The sequence below is a fragment of the Octopus sinensis genome, linkage group LG20 (assembly GCF_006345805.1).
Source record: "Octopus sinensis linkage group LG20, ASM634580v1, whole genome shotgun sequence".
NCBI lineage: Eukaryota > Metazoa > Mollusca > Cephalopoda > Octopoda > Octopodidae > Octopus > Octopus sinensis.
Window position 1 is genome coordinate 26,054,709 of NC_043016.1, and position 18,635 is coordinate 26,073,343.

The 18,635-nt window shown below is 33.9% G+C and overlaps 1 protein-coding gene across 2 annotated transcripts in view; it reads left to right on the forward strand.

Annotated features, from left to right (window-relative positions):
* Nucleotides 1-18,635, forward strand: part of LOC115222698 (integrin-linked protein kinase) — an 82,380-nt gene that overhangs the window by 54,141 nt on the left and 9,604 nt on the right. Inside the window, exons 9-10 of one of the 2 annotated variants that reach the window (XM_029793023.2) lie at nucleotides 1,996-2,117; nucleotides 4,750-4,821. In XM_029793023.2, coding sequence (XP_029648883.1) covers nucleotides 1,996-2,117; nucleotides 4,750-4,821 — 194 coding nt within the window. The remainder of the gene's footprint in view (nucleotides 1-1,995; nucleotides 2,118-4,749; nucleotides 4,822-18,635) is intronic. The other variant, XM_029793024.2, reaches the window with a different exon arrangement.

Genomic DNA, 18,635 nt, shown 5'->3' on the forward strand with positions numbered 1-18,635 from the left:
TTTAAGATTACTTGAAATTCTGTTTGCATGAAACACTATACAAAGGATTATGGAAAAATCCAAATGTAAAGTTGGGTAACATGTGGAGCTAATATGCTAGATTTACATTAATGTTACAGATACCCTTGTGTAAACTTGGTAACATCTGGTGTCTTGTGGAACCATTTACACAAATTCATTATTGTTTTGATATTTAGCCTTGCACTGCAAGAAGATTTGATGAATCTCAACATGGACAGTTAATCTCGACCCTTGCCCTGGCCTGATAGAAAAGTCAGTGTCCATTACCTTTGCAGGCTTTCTTGCACTTGTAAGATTAATGCCATTAGTGTTTCTCTTGCAATGTCAACTCTTGGTGGGGAAGACATGAACTGGGAGGAAATTCTAGCAGGCTGACATTCTGAAAAGGAAGGACTGGCCCAAGTTTTAAAGTTTGGCTTATGCTCAGTAATTTCAGGGGCGGGGGATAACTCGATTACATTACCCCCAGTCTTCAACTGGTAGTTATTTTATCAACCCTAAAAGGGTAAAAGACAAAGTCAACCTCAGCAGAATTTGAACTCAGAATCATCATCATCATCATTATCATTGTTTAATGTCCGCTTTCCATGCTAGCATGGTTGGACGATTTGACTGAGGACTGGCGAACCAGATGGCTACACCAGGCTCCAATCTGATCTGGCAGGGTTTCTACAGCTGGATGCCCTTCCTAACGCCAACCACTCCGAGAGTGTAGTGGATGCTTTTATGTGCCACCGGCACAAGGGCCAGTCAGGTGGTACTGGCAACGGCCATGCTCAAATGCCACCTGCACAGGAGCCAGTCCAGTGGCACTGGTAACGATTCATTTGCCTCAACAGGTCTTTGCAAGCAAAGTTTAGTGTCCAATGAAGGAATGGTACACATAAGCGGGCTGGTTACACCCCTGGCATAGGCCATGAGGTTATGGTCTCACTTGGCTTGCCGGGTCATGAAACATCGATAAGCATTTTGCCTGATGTGCTAACTATTCTGCCTGTTCACTTCTCTGAATATTATTATCACATTGTAAGGTAATGAGCTGGCAGAATTGTTACCATACCAGGAAAAATGCTTAGCAGCAATTTCTCTGATTTTATGCTCTGAGTTCAAATGCTGCTAAGGTCAGTTCTGTCTTTCATCCTTTCATGGTCAATAAAGTAAGTACCAGTTGAGCAATGGAGCTGATGTACCCCATCCCCAAACTTGCTGGTCTTGTACCAAAATTTGAAATTGATGTTATGGATCACTTAGCACATTAGGCAAAATGCTTAGCAGTATTTCGTCCAGCTTCACATTAAGAGTTCAAATTCATCTATGGTTGACTTTACCTTTCATTCTTTTAGAGTCAATAAAAATAAATTCTAGTTGAGCATCAGGGTCAATGAAATAATTCCCTGAACTTGTTGGTCTTATGCCAGAATTTGAAACCAGTGTTAATGTCACACTGTTAGGAGAGGAGGAGAGATTGAATATATCAGCTAATGCTTCCAATCAAATATTTTAATCAGAAACACCAGTCAAATGTATCGACAGAGCCAACACATTGCAGGTTGGTTTGAGGTTATGATGCATAGAAGGCTGCTTATTTGCAAGCCTATTTTCAAAACAAAACTAGTAGGAAAAAAGTAGATGTAAAACCAGAGATGATGAGAGTCTTTTCTTCTTCATATTTTTACTTTAATATTTTCACCACTGTTGCATGGATCATAATGATATTTTGTTTAAAAGGGCTTTAACCCATTAACATTTAATCTGGCCATAACAAGTCCAAATATTCTAACTTTGTGTTAAAACTGACCAGATCCAACTTCTCACACCTACCCTACAATTTCAATCTGAAAATATACCAATTTTGAAGCTACAAGACAATGCATGATTAATTCAAAGCAACATGAATAAATAAGCATTGCATTTGACAGAGGAATTTGAATGCTTAAAGGATTAATGAAAATTTTATTTTCTATTTTAAAATAGATATTGTTGTTGATCAAAACCAAGCATTGAGATTTGCTCTGGATATTGCAAGAGGTATGGAATTTCTTCACTCCATGGAACCCATGATACCAAATATTGCTCTTAACAGCAAACACGTCATGGTAAGTTGATTTTTTTCATGCTTCTTTTCATAATAAAACCATCACTGAGCCTTCATTTAAAATTCATCTCATTTCATATCAGCTTTCCTCCCACCACAATCACACAGGTATTTAATTAATTTTTATATGGATTATATTTTAAAATTGTACTTAATTTGTTATTGTTATCATACTTTACAATTCTTAACTGTTTTCTTTCAAAATAAATTTAAGTAAATATTGTTTCTTCCTTGTAAGCATTTACCATCAGATAAAAATTTTCTGCATTGTTTTTATATTCAGTATCTTCAGATATTTAATGTATTAATATAAAATACTTCCTATTTATAATCTCTGTTAATCTTAACCATTATAGGAATCATTTAATTAAATGTAACTGTTCCTTTATAAATTTACTCTGACTCTTAAAGTCATTATAATGTTCAAACTGAGCAATTTAATAAATTTTAATTGAAACTTAGCAGTTTTCTATTTTCTTCTTGCTAGAAGTTATTTTCAAATTTTTGCAGCCTCCATATATTTCTTATGACTTGACATAATTAAATAATCATTTACCAATATCAAACATTTGAATTCATATCCATGTGTGATGAGTTGTCATCATTAATGAAACGTTAGATCAACCTCTTAATGGTGGAGTTCTTTGATTTATATTGAAGTTCTTTCCCTATCGCAATCAGTAAATTTCATTACTTTTGTCAGAAACATTCATTCTCTTCATCTCTCTCTCTCTCTCTCTCTCTCTCTCTCTCTCTCTCTCTCTCTCTCTCTCTCTCTCTCTCTATCTATCTATCTATCTCTATCTCTATCTCCCTCTCTCTATCTCTCTCTCTCTACTTTCTTTCTTTTGTTCTCTCTCCAGCTATTTCTGTTTTCCTTTTCTTTCCTCTTTTTTTTATCTATCTATTTGTAGCTTCCTATATATTTGTCTGCATATTCATATCTATCTGTTGTCTAACTGTCTATGTATCTATGTATTTGTCTCTCTATGTATCTCTTCCTCTCTCCCTCTCATGTATGTGTGTGTGTGTGTATATATATATATATATATATATATATATATATATTATATATATATATATATTATTATTTATCCTCTAACCTGTTTTACCTAAATATCTATCTCCCTACAATAATGTACCTATCGTTTGTCTTTCTAACCACCTACCTGTCTACCTACATGTCTGTGTATCTGTTTTGTCTAACGATTTGTCTGTGTTTCATGTGTTCCTATCTGCATATCAACCTTGTTGCTTAACTATCATTTAGTCTTCACTCAGTTTATTCAATCCTACATCCTCACTCAATCCAATATTGCTTTTAGTTCTCAGTATGTATATTATTGATATTAAAACAGTATTCATCATTCCTAAATGTACTTGATTAAAATGGAATTCATCAATTCTTAAGAAGAGAAAATAATTGCCATCAGCTGTGTCCCTGTCAGTACTAACTTATCCAATAATCGTTTTAAAATGAATTAATTAAATATATCATTTCACCTTTCTGATATAAATAGTGGTGTTAATACTTATGGTCTCATGAAAAGGTAAATAAATTTTAAAATTATTTCAAATAAATGATTTCTCATAATACTTTTCTTAAATTAGATTTAGTTCTGCAACATGTCAATTACATTTTAACTATTATTTCAAAGAAATGATTGATTATTACAAGACAAAAAATTCCTTTAAGTATGAATAATACAATTTTTTTTTTATAAAAATTATTAAATGATGTTTCATATAATTTTGAAAAGATTTTTTTAATGTAATTTCTTGAGTAAATACATAAATTTGTTTGATTAATTAATAATTATTATTAATTAGCTATACATCATATAACATCAGTGTTAGTTTATTTTAAATGTCTTCTTTAGCTACAAATACCTAGCAATTTCCAGCACCTTTGAATATATCCTTTTACCTCTACTCACTCCCCAGACATGACACATGTCTTCTTCAAATGTAATACTTATTTGCTCCTGTATACCCAACAAAACTTGTGGCACAAGGTTTTCAGTTTGTCACCAATTTTCTTCCGATTTCTATTCCCCCAGGAGACATGTGACACTAAATGACAATTTTTTTCACTATTTTTCTTTTATCTCTACCCACCACTTTTTCCACATGTAACACTATATTACTTTACATATTGTCGCCTGCCACTAGCATCCACCTCCCAACGCAATAAGTATAGTACATTATTATCTAGTCTTGTGTCTTCTGGTCCTACATGATTTTTTTTTCTTTTGTCACGTGTGGTCCTACAAGAGTTTTCTTTTGCCACATGCAATATCATCATTAGCTTGTCTAGTTCCTTGTAGGAACATGCACACCTATGGTATTAGGACCACTTCTACTTAACCCCTCCCACCACATGCAACCATTATCACTTGTTCCTCCCTCTACATGCCCAACATCTCATAATTACTAATCCCCTTACCACTATTACCACAAACTTGTTGTTATCAGCATCATAAGCATCATCATCATCTTGATCATCATCATCATCATCATTGTTTGATCTCTTTCTGTCTGTCTGTCTGTCTCTCTCTCTCTCTCTCTTGCTCTTTCTCTTTCTCTCTGTGTGTTTGTGTGTGCGTGTTTGTGATAACTATGTTCTGTTTTAGATTGACGAAGACCTGGCTAAGATAAATATCGATGATCCTAAGTATTCTGCTCGGGATGTCGCAATCAATGGGGTAACACAACATATTTGTTTTTGTGCCTGTGTGTTATGACTATTACTATGGTTCATGCAGTTTTAGTTGACCATTTGCAGCCACCACTCTGCCAAACCACTAACCTTTTTTTACTTACATACATACTAACACCTTATAGTACTGATGTAGTTATTATTATTATTATTATTAATATTATTATTATTATTATTACTATTACTATTACTATTACTATTATTAGATACCATTGCAGTTAGTAGAGCTTTATTTTATTTTATTTTATTTTATTTTATGTATTTATATATTTATATTATACTGAATTTTTTTTGTACATTTCCTCACCACCAGCACTCTCAATTCCTTTAGTATTTTAATTCTTACGGCTGTTTTTGCTAATGTCTTAGACAGAAATTGCTGGTTGCGATAGCTCAATCACAATTATTGCCATTTTCTTTTCTTTTCTTTTTGTTTTATCAACCTTATTATTATCAGAAATATAATTATCAATGTTATTATTAGTAAATTTTTTAAATTTAAAAAATTTCTATTCCTATCTATTCTTTACAGATAGTTTATGGATGCTATGACAAAGAGTGTGTGTGCGTGTGTATATATGCGTGCACTTGTGCACGCACTCATATGTGTTCCTGTTTTTAATGCATCTGTAATATATTAAAGTGTTGTACTAAGATAATTGAAATTACCTAGTGTAAAAGATATTGGTCTGCCAGTTTTTATTTTCAAATCTTCTGGGAGGATTTTGCTGTGTTTCTAACACTACAGGCTTCTTCTTTCTGGTTTCATATTCAGTCCTACTGTGTGTCATATTTAGCTTATGTTTTCTATTATAAGCCCTAGGCCAACCAAAGCTTTGTGAATGAAGTGTGTGTGTGTGTGTATTTTACAGTCTCCTTGCCTTGATGTAATTTAATGATTCTAAGTGTCACTGTCATGCAAGTGACATCTTTTGTTTCTCATCTTCGGTGGTGTCTGGTCATAAGGAAATATTACCTTTCTTGGAAACAGGTGAAGGTTGGCAACAGAGGAGCATCTGGCTGTAGAAAATCTGCCTCAACAAATTCTGTTTGAGTCATGTGAAGATGAAAAAGTGGATGTTAAATGAATACACACACACACACACTCATGGTAAAACAAACAAATGATAGATACATGCATATATATGTATATGTATACGTGTGTATGTGTGTGTATATATATATTTACACACATATACTTATATATATATATATATATATATATAATATATATGGATCTTATATATTTATGTAAACACATATATGTATGTCATTCATTTGTTTTGGCATTTAAGTATTTCTCCTTTAATAAGTCTTTGTCTAGCTCATGCTGGCATGGTTTGACTGAATAGTTATGAATACTTATGAATAGGCAATGTTTTATAGTTAGATGCCTCAATTTTGGCTAATTTTTGCCTACATTCAAGTAAGGGCCTTTTTTTTTTATTTCACTTATTTTTAAAAGTTAGGAAATGTTACTATAACATCACTGATTTTTGCTCACCACTTTCATTTGAAAATGTGGAATGCAAACATTCATATCAGCATACACCTACCACAAGCTTCCCTACAGTTTTCATCTACCAAATCTCTCACAAGACAGCTGTAGAACACATCAGCTAAAGGCACCATGCAGTTTGATAGTATTCAAAACCAGGTGGTTACAAGGTGCACTCCATAATCACACAGCCATGCCTATGCCAATTCGACACTAACAAGTTGTATAAAGGCTTGTATACAATATATATATATTGTAGACATGTGTATTTGATTTTACTTATATGCGTCTATTCTTGTTGTTCATTTACTGGTATTACATTGGAAATTATATATTTTATATTCCTTATTTTACCATTTATCAAATTGTTCAAGTTGTTTCTATCAGTGATTATTCCTGGAAACTGTTCACTTCCCTCTACTGTTTCTAAAATCAGTTTTTACAAACTTTAAACTTCCAGTATATATATGTTTAGATATTGAATGTGTTTATGTACCTGTGTGCATACACATGAATGCAAATATTTATGCACAACATACTTGTACATATAGTATATAACTGCATAGTTGAAATTTTTGGAATTTGTGGTCAGAAGAGACAAGCCAAAATTGTACATATTTATACATTGGTCTGTGTGTGTGTGTGTGTAAAGTGTACAATGTGTGTTATGTGTATGTATATTGTGATCCTGTATTCTGTTGCAAGTATAAAATAATGTCCTTGATTATTACTTACCCTGATTTCCTGTCTTTACTTAACTGAAAAATAGCTACCATAGCATTGCTTATCAAGTACATTTGTTTCTAGAAAATACATTTAGTCATAATCTCAGAAAATATATTCTTGAATTGTAAACCGTTTAAACAAATCCTTTATTAAGTACAACCTAATAAGACGTGTTCATGTGTGTTTCCATATATGTGTATGTGCGTGTGTGTGTATGTGTGTTAAAGGTATATAAAATTATAGATCCATTGCAGCTGGCCTTACTGATTGGCTGTTGTGGATCTTATAATACTGCATGCTTTAATTAATATACTTAATGTACTCTATTGACAAATAAACAAATGCCTATTTTTACTGACTTATGACTTCTTAAATGACTACATACACAGTTACATTCACACACACATAGTTACATTAACACACACACACACACACATAGTTATATTCACATGCATAAATAAATGCCAGAAATAGACTAGTTTAAGTTATAACCCATGATGGATATAAAATTATCAAAACTCAACTATCAGAGCCCTCATTATTCCTTACTGCATTAGATTTTAGTTCATTGAAAGATTTGAAATATTTTTTAAGAATGTAAAGAACAACAAATTTTTTTAAATCTTTTGATGCATCGAGCAATATGTTGGTTTCATCTATTACTCTTTTACTTGTTTCAGTCATTTGACTGTGGCCATGCTGGAGCACCGCCTTTAGTCAAGCAAATCGACCCCAGGACTTATTCTTTGTAAGCCTAGTACTTATTCTATCGGTCACTTTTGCCGAACCGCTCGGTTACGAGGACGTAAACACACCAGCATTTGTTGTCAAACAATGTTGGGGGGACAAACACAGACACACCCATACATATATATACATATATATGACTGGCTTCTTTCAGTTTCCATCTACCTAATCCACTCACAAGGCTTTGGTCAGCCCTAGGCTATAGTAGAAGACACTTGCCCAAGGTGCCACACAGTGGGACTGAACACGGAACCATGTGGTTGGTAAGCAAGCTACTTACCACACAGCCACTCCTATGCTTATTGTTACTGAAATTAAACAGTTTGATGCAAAATTATATTTATTTGAATGGAGGTTGTTTCTGATTTAGATTATTTGTTCTCTATATAAAATTACTTTCAGAATAATCTACTGTATGTTATTTGAAAATATTTTGGTTTTAATAGTCATTCATAATGCTTTCCTTAATTGAGAGCAATTAATATTTTGTTAGTTCTGGTTTGTGTTTGTATGTCTGCTCAATTTAGGTCAAATTGTCAGCCAATGGAAGAACAAAAAAATTTGCCAGATTTTTAACTGAATATACAATTATGGCATTGTTATTTATTCTGCCATATTATTTGAATGTTAGAATATAATTTTTGTGATGCCATTTTATTGTTTTCTGTGCAGAACATGAATGATGTCAGCAGTAAATATTTAGTGTCGAATTATTATTAATAATTTATTTTTACCTTGTTTGTATCACCTGGAATTCTTTTTACCTTTGTACATATGAACATTTCAAATTGGCTGCAAGAAAAAAAAAAGAAAGTAACCATCATGACTGTTATTGAATAATAATTTTAAAATAGATTGGAATAATGTTTTATAAACGTATATCTGCTTCTTAAAATGGTATTGTGTGTTGGTAGAAGAAAATACATGCAATAGATAAAAACCAAAACAAAACTATACACTGCATCCCACATTATTAGGCAAATCAACCTTCTCTCAATGAATAAATGTATATTCATTCAAAACCAGTTGTTTTCCCTCTGACTTTTGGCAACACCTATCTGTGCACATTCTGTTAAAATAAATCGGATCTGCACAGATGAAAACAAACAGTGGCCATTATTGTATAGCAGCAACATTTCTGCTGTCTCAAATTATTAGGCAGGTGCATAATTTAAGTGTCATTATGGGTCAGAAATGTGAACTTACCTTGAATGAGCAGTTTACCAGTGTGTCAGAGCTTGGAAAAGGGAAAACAGCTATAGAAATATCAAAAATACTGGGAAGAGATTACTAAACAGTGAAGAAATTTGTGCAGTCTCCTATTTCTGTCTAGTCGAGAACAGATAAAAATAAGTCGAGCCTTGCTTCAAATCATACTTTGTCTCATGTGAAAAGGGAAGTTGTGAAGAACCCATGTCCAACATGTAGAGAAGTTTTCAAATGGGGCAGGGAAGACATATCGAAAACTACCAGGTGTTGCCCCTTGAAGTAGGTAGTTAGGAATGTTAAACCTGTTACAAGGTTATGTTTTCACCATCACAAATTATTTCACTGTCACAAATTATTAGGCAAATATAATAAAAATGATAATAGTTGCCCAATCACAAAAAATGGCCACCATTTGTTGGCATCGGCACAGCTCCGATTCATTTTAACAGAATGTGTGCAGATGGGTGTTGCTAACAGTCAATGAGAAAACAACTGGTTTTGAACGAATATACATTTATTTATTGAGAGAAGGTTGATTTGCCTAATAATGTGAAACATTATATACATACATGAAAATATAAATATTATTGAAATAATATTAATACACCTGCTTCATATATTTATATATATATATATAAACAATTGCAGCATGGAAGGTGTTTGTAAGCCATTTAAGAAACACACAAAAACCGTTCGATTCACTTCAACATTTAAGTTTAATTTGTCAAAATATTTTCGTCGCTAAAATCCGCGACCTGTCACTGACAAAAATCCATGCAGCACGGATTTTTGTCAGTGAACAGGTCGCGGATTTTAGCGACGAAAATATTTTGACAAATTAAACTTAAATGTTGAAGTGAATCGAACGGCTTTTGTGTGTTTCTTAAATGGCTTACAAACACCTTCCACGCTGCAATTGTTTTCGTTCCAGCACATGATCTCAGATCAAATCACTTGCTATGCGAGTACATCTACGTAATATATATATATAATGCAAATAAGTAACAAGGATGTCCAGGTAACCGAACTGGTTTGTGAGATGGTATGTTTAACATTAAGATTACTCTATCAAATGTAATACTTATTTATTCACATTGTTTTCAGTTTATCCTGCATTATTTTGTAGTGTTGAGATTTCAGTGATGTGACTGTATATTTTTTAGACTAACAGTGGACAGTAGATGTGAGAGGCTGGATCTGGCCAGTTTGAACATCATACAGGGAAAATATTTTGACTGGATATTGCTAGTTTAAATGCTAAATGATATGTAAAGATATGCTGTACTTGAGAGCTGTCCAAATTAGACATTAAAAAGATAATTAAGATGATGAAAATAATAATATTGGATTGATTGACAGAAAGTATGTATTTATTAAAGTTGTGTGTGTGTGTGTGTGTGCATATGCATGTATCCATATCTCTCTCTCTCTCTCTCTATATATATATATATATATATATATATAGTTAATCCAAACAAGAAAACACAACAATGCGAGGATGTGGAACAAATATAGTATTATTGGACGCTCAGGAAAGAAGGAGGGTTTAACGTTTCGAGCGGAGCTCTTCGTCGGAAACATAGGAGAAGGAAAGATCCAGAGAAGGGAAGACAGAGGGAAAAAATCGCCAACGGTACATACAAGGTCACATTTTATATATATATATATATATATATAGAGTCTGTTTCAAAATATGAAAGGTTTTTCTAAAAATTATTAATTTTAAACAAAACTTTTTAAATATTCTCTTAAAATATGAAGCATGTTATTCATGAAGAGGAAGAAAAAAGAAAGCTTATAATTTGAGTGAACTTAATATAACTATGTAAGAATATTTCTTCTCTACATTCTTTGTATGAAAGTGTGTGGCTTAGTGGTCAGGGTATCAAGCTCATGATCATTGGTTGGGGGATTCAATGCTTAGACCAAGTAGTATGCTATGTTCTTGAGCAAGGTACTTGAAGAAGGTAGTATGCTATGTTCTTGAGCAAGGAGGTACTTGCCTTTGCTCCAGTTTACTTGGCAGAAGCAATTACCAGCTGTGTGCTAATGGAACCCTGCCACCCTCTATCTCTAATATCCAACATGTTCTTCTGCTGGGTAAAGGCCAAGAAAGTCAAAACAGTATCTTTTCAACTTGTGACTATGTAGGCACCTACAACAATTAGCAAAAAAGAATGGTACTTGCTGCCAAGCTGTATTCACTTACAAATGACAGCAGGCTGTATTTACTAACAGCACATACTTATCACATAGAATATGAAGTATAATGTCTTTCTATCCATTGCATTTATAATGAGCAAAAATATACTTATAAATGAAATATTAGTATGCCATTGAATGTGCTCCTAAAGGTTTAGTATGTTAGAAATTCAAAATAAATAAAGAACAGTTGTTCTTTAATCCTTTAGCATTTAAACCAGCCTTGTCTTTCTGAAGTATTCTACCTGTTATATGTTCAAACTGACCAGAACCAGCCTCTCACACCTACCCTACAATGTCATTCTGAAAATAAATAACCACATCATCAAAATTCCAAAGCTATGAGACAATATAGGATTAATTCAAAGCAAAGTGAATAAATAAGTATTAAATTTCACAGAGTAATCTGAATGCTTAAGGGTTAATTAAAGGTGGCATACAATAATGAAATATTCTCCAAAACCTGATGACTGGATATCTGAAGGGACAATATGGTAGCTGAAGATATGATATCACCTATTATTTATATTGTTTGTTAACAATAACAACAACAGTAATACAGATAAAATAGATGATTATTATTGTTATGGTTATACTGTCCCCCACCTGTCATTTCTGTTCTATGCATGATGACATGTTTTGTAATTGTTTTATTATAAGGCTTGTTATAAAATTATATATCCTTCTCCCTTAACATATACATTTGGTATGTATATATGTGCGTGCATATGTATTTACACATACACACAGATACACACTCAAACACACTTATTAAAGCTGCAAAAACATCACAAAAATATCACTTCTCAGAGTTTCATGATCAAACAGTTGTGATTGAGAACCACAATGTGTGTATGTATGTATGTATGTGTGTGTGTGTATATATATATATATATACACATATGTTAATAAAATAGAACATATGCATATATATAAACATATATGTACGTACCTACCTCTACATGTACATATATACACGCAAATATGTGTACAGGACACCAACATACATATACACATATATATCTATATATGCATATATATGGTGGCTGCCCCCTCGTTATCAAGTATGGCCATTGCACGAAGCTTAATGTTGTTATTGTGCAATGCCTGTGCAAGAAGATTTTTTTTTAAAGTGAGGAAAGGCTGTGCACTGAGTCAATTCGACTCACTAAGCAACAGCAGCCATAATCCGAAAAGAAGAACAAGTCAACATCATTGGTAACCACTGAGCCGCAGGTTTTATGTCGGAGTTATCCCAGTTACCTGAGTTACCTTCTAGAAGGATGCCCTAACAAAGGCTAGGAGTCCTTCACTCCCAATGGTTTAACCGCACGATCGGGTATTCAGTCCGATTATTTCTATGTCCCCACGCATGATACATCCTTAAAACATTTATAGGATGGCTGTTGACTCTCAAAAGTTCCTCCGCCCTTGACGGGCTTTGTTTTTCATCCCGCAGGGTGTCCAATAAATACCCTCCTCACAAAGCAAGCTTGGTGGGGTTGCCGGTTTAGTCACCAATGACCCGAACATGCAACAGGTTGTACTGGGTTACATGTTACCAGTAGCACTCAAAAGTGACCTGACATAAATATATATATATATACATACATACATACATACATACACATACATATATATCTATATATGCATATATATACACACACACACACATACATATATATATATACACACACACATACACACACACTCACATTTCTGCTGTGATATGTATTCCTGTGAATGTATTGTGCAGTGTGTGAAGTGACTGACTTCTAAATTTCAACTATTATCCCAGATTACACTACTGCCTATGGTTTTCTTTATTGCTAAAAGCTTAGTGACTGTGTGCATATGTGTGTGTGTGTGTGTGTGTGGGAAAGATAACTTTTTGTTTTTGTTATTTCCTTTTTGGGGCTGTTTCAATCCAGCTTTATTGATTTTAACTTTGTAATTTTATGATATTTTTTGTTGTTGTTATTGTGTTTGTTTTAATTTGTGCAGTGCAGTTGTTGTTTACATTTTTTTGTATATATTACTGTTGTTGTTGTTGTTGTTGTTGTTATATATATATATATATATATATATATATATATATATATATATATATACACACATATATATATATATATATATAGCTATTGTTTGCATCTTGTTGTGGCAATACAATCTTGATGAATAAAGTTCACATTGCAGTTTCCTTTCCAAGTTTGTTTATTCTGCTGGTGCTATTGGAAAAGCCATGAATGTTGTAACATCCCTTTCTCCACTTCCTATAAGTCTGCAGTTTCTTACCTGTGCAACAAACCATTATTATTGAATTTTACTATTCGTTTATTATTATTATTATTATTATTATTATTATTATCATTATTATTATTATTATTGTTATACTTATTGTTATTGTTGTTATCGTTATTATTAAGGCAGCAAGCTAACAGAATTGTTAAGATTCCGGACAAAATGCTTGGCGTCATTTCGTCCATCCTTACTTTCTGAGTTCGAATTCTGCCTTGGTTGACTGGAGTCGATGTAATCAATTAGCCCCCAAATTTCAGGCCTTGTGCCTATAGTAGAAAGGATTGTTATTATTATTGTTGTTGTTGTTACTACTACTTCTACTACAGTAGTGGTCTAGCAGAATTGTCAAGAGAAAGTGCCTTGCTTGGATTTCTTTGGGTGCTTTACAATCTGAGTTCATATTTCACTGAAGTCAGCTTTGCCTCTGATCCTTCCAGGGTTGGTAAAATAAAGTAGTAACTGAGTGCTAGGGTCAGTGGTATCAACCAGCCCCATCACTTCGAAATTACTGGCCTTTTGCCTAAATTGGAAACAGTTACTATTATTCTGCTTGTCACGCAGCATTTGTTGCTTGTGGTGCAATACTGGTGCCTACTGTCCACAACCAATGGACCGAGGTGCTTGCTGTCTTTTATTGTCAAGCACTTTTCTAAGTACTCTAGCTGTTCCAAGGAGTGTTGTTTTCTCTAGGTGCCGTACCCTGATGTTGTCCCCAATTTTCTAAAATTCTAGTGCTCACAACAATTGCGACCACCTCAGCCATTTTCATTGCCCACAAATGTTTTATCTACTACTACTACTACTACTACTAAGGTGAGGTAGCATTAGAATGTCAGAAAAATGCCAAGATTACATTTATTCTGACTGATGTTCAAAGTTCAAATCTTGCTGAGGTCAACTTAGCCTTTCATCCTTTTGGGGTCAGTAAAAAAAGAACCATTAGAGCACCAGGGTTAATGTAATTGACTAGATCCTTCCCCACAAAAATTCCAGGTCTTGTACCTACAGTAAAAAAAATTGTTATTATTAATTAAGGTGGTGAGCTGGCAGATTCATTAGCATGCCAAGCAAAATGCTTACCAGCATTTCATCTGTCCTTACATTCTGAGTTCAAATTCTACCGAGGTCAACTTTGCCTTTCATCCTTTCAGGGTCAATAAATTAAGTACCAGTCAAGTACTGGAGTCAGTGTGATCTACCATCCCCTGCCCCTCAAATTTCAGGCCTTGTGCCTATAATAGAAAGGATTATTATTATTATTATTATTATTATTGTTATTGTTGTTATCATTATTATTATTATTATTATCATTATTATTTATTCTTATTATTTTTGTTATATTTGTTGTTATTTTTGTTGATGTTTAGAATTTACAGTTTTATTAAATTCTATTTTATTTTTGTGTTAAAACGTTTTGTTTTTCTTGTTGCTGTTATTCTATGATTTGAAAATCTGAAAATGAATATCATTTTGATCAAACAATTGCAATCTAGTAGATCATATTAGCCATTTAAAACACATGCATACACATATTCACTTCTATTCAGATAAATATATGGAAATAATTAATGTGTGTGTGTGTTCATCTTACAGCCATTTTTCTACATTACTATGGGTTAAACAAATACATTGTTTCATAGCCAGATGCCTTTCATGTTAAATAACTCTTGTTTTTTTTTTTTAAGTCAGGGATTTTTTTATATTCCATATGCTTTTGAATGCACAATGCTAGCAGATAATTTGTTCTCAGAGAATGACAGTATATTTCGTTTGCAGCACAATGATTTTTCTTGTGAAGTGAAGAATGTAAGCACTCACTCAGACACAAATACACACACACACACACGCACACTCACACACACACACTTTGATCTTTATGAATTGCCATCAAATTCACTGAAAAGGCCTGGAATTACAGTAGATTCTTGCCCAAGATACCATGCAGTGGAGCTGAACCTAAGACGATGTGGTCAACTACACAGCTATGTTTGTGTGTGCATGTGTGGGTATGTGTGTATGCATATATATAAATTATAAGGCACAAAAAGAAAATGACTCTCCCCAGACACAACAGAATATGCCTGAACATACGAACTCGTATGAAGAATCTTGCAAACCAAATCCAAAAACGAAATATATATATATATATATATATAATTAATATAGGATAAAAATTTTATCAATGGTCAGCATATCAAAAAATGTCTTTAAAGGTAAAATTTATACATAATTTAGAAGATAAGGACAGAAGAAAAATTCTAATGCCAAATATGCCGAAACAAAAAATTGTTGATAACCATTATAATTTATGCGTCTCAAAACGCATAAATTATAATGGTTATTGACAATTTTTTGTTTCAGCATATTTGGCATTAGAATTTTTCTTCTGCCCTTATCTTGTAAATTATATATATACAGAGAGAGAGAGAGACACACACACACACAGAGTAAGATCAAGAATGGAATAACTATATTAACAACACCTCTAATCTTGGACTTGCTGTATTATACTCCAGTTTGTATGGAAACTTTAATGAAACCATCCACTTTTATGCAGCACCCTGTTAGCCAGTATTCACAGGAGTACTGACTGAGGAAAATACTCAGATTTCTAAATCCCCTTTATTCTGATATATAGAGAAAGACAGAAGGAGAGAAGGAGCAATCTTTATATTCTATTTGATGTAGAAGTATTGTTAAAATGCTATAATACTGTGAATGAACATCTCATATGTTTATTGCAGTACTATAGCATTCTTACACTATATCTACATTAATTATGATGTAGAGGTTGCTATTCAGTACTAATAATATAATGTATGTATTTATATATATATATGCGCGCGCACACGCACACACACACACACACACACACACATCTGTGTGTATGTATGATTTATTAATTCTGAAATAAAATTCCTCAAGATAACAAGAAATATCTTATGTGCAAAATATTTAGGCGCAGGAGTGGCTGTGTGGTAAGTAGCTTGCTTACCAACCACATGGTTCTGGGTTCAGTCCCACTGCATGGCACCTTGGGGAAGTGTCTTCTACTATAGCCTTGGGCTGACCAAAGCCTTGTAAGTGGATTTGGTAGATGGAAACTGAAAGAAGCCTGTTGTATATATGTATGTGTGTGTCTGCGTTAGTTCCTCCCACATCACTCGACAACTGATGCTGGTGTGTTTACATCCCCATAACTTAGCAGTTCGACAAAAGGGACCGATAGAATAAGTACTAGGCTTACAAAGAATAAGTCCTGGGGTTGATTTACTTGACTAAAGGCGGTGCTCCAGCATGGCCACAATCAAATGACTGAGACAAGTAAAAGAGAGTAAAGTACTCAATGAACCAGTCAAAAAGAAAATTTGTTCACAGTATTATTAACTATCTCATGCAGTAATAAATATATATATTTGGTTATATATATTAAAATGCATACAGACAGATACAGGTCCAACACATGTGCATTTCTAACATCTGGATATTGGCAAAGTCCCTTTAGTCGAACAAATCGACTCCAGGACTTATTCTTTGTAAGCCTAGTACTTATTCTATCGGTCTCTTTTGCCGAACCAAGTTATGGGGACGTCAAACAATGGTGGGTGGACGAACACAGGCACATCTTTCAGTTTCTGTCTACCAAATCTACTCACAAGGCTTTGGTTGGCCTGAGGTTATAGTAGAAGACAATTGCCCAAGGTGTCATGCAGTGGGACTGAACCTGGAACCATGTGGTTGGGAAGCAAGTTTCTTACCACACAGCCAAGCCTGTACCTTAATATATATATATTAATGTTTTGCTCATTTTAATATTCAACAATTCTAATAACCTGGGCTTAGAACCCAATATGACATACCCTTCAGAAAAAAAGCATTAGTCAGGTACAGTGTAATAAAAGATTATATAAATGACAAAAGAACAAGAAATTATGTATCATCTTATAGCTTCAAGATTATGTGTATATTTGTGTGTGTGTGTGTGTGTGTATATAGATATGCACACACATACACACACATACATATATACACAAATACATACACATGTATACATATATGAGGTCTGATCAATAAGTGTCTGGACTGACGCCAGAGTAACGCAGCTAAAGCATGTAGAGCGAAGCCACTTGGCACAGATTGACCTTGAACTGTGCTGTGCATGAGCACTAAGTTTTAACATACTAGCTCACTTCTGCTGTTTACAGCAGTGCTTAGAAGGAAGGTGTGTAGCAGGTGATCATTGCATTGACCATGACAGAGAAAGTTGTCCTGGCGATACCTGCTCGGAGGCCTGTGCAAGGTTGCAGAAGGTGGATGGAGAGGAGTGTATGAGCCACATACACGTATACGAGTGGTTCAGACGTTTCCAAGATGGCCAAAAAAATGTTGATATTGACTAACATTCTGGGAGACCCACAATCAACAAAACTGAGAAAAACATTGCAGATGTGTGTGCAGCTGTGAGTTATCAGAGGATGTGCAAATTAGTTACAGTTCAGTCCATTATCACTGAAGATTTGGGTATGAAGCACATGTCTACCAAGCTTGTGCCAAAACTGCTTTCAGCTGACCAAAAGGATACTTGGGTTTCAGTTGCACAAGACCTTGATTGTGTCAAGAAAGATGAAAACTTTGCGTAGGCCTCTGAGCAGGTATCGCCAAGCTTTTGGTAAAATTTGATGCAGATTCTCTGCTTAACTTTCTCTGTCATGGTCAATGTGACAATGATACACTACCCACTTTTCTTCCAAGCACTGTTGTAAACAGTGGAAGTGAACTAGAACATTAAAACTTAATGCACATGCACACCAGAGTTCAAGATCAATCTGTGCCAAGCAGCTTCACTCTGTGCTTTAGATTCATTACCATGGCAACAGTCTGGATATTCATCAGGCCACACACACACACACACACGCACGCACGCGCGCGCACACACACACACACATACACACACACCAGTAAAACAAAATAGAATATAACAGTGTATGTATAATTTAAATAGTTATTATGACCCTACTAGCTTGTTGCAATTGTTTTTAGCTTGAACTAATGGTCTCAAGATCAAATCACTTGCTGAAAAAATACAACTCAGAAATTGATTATAATAGTTTAGTAAT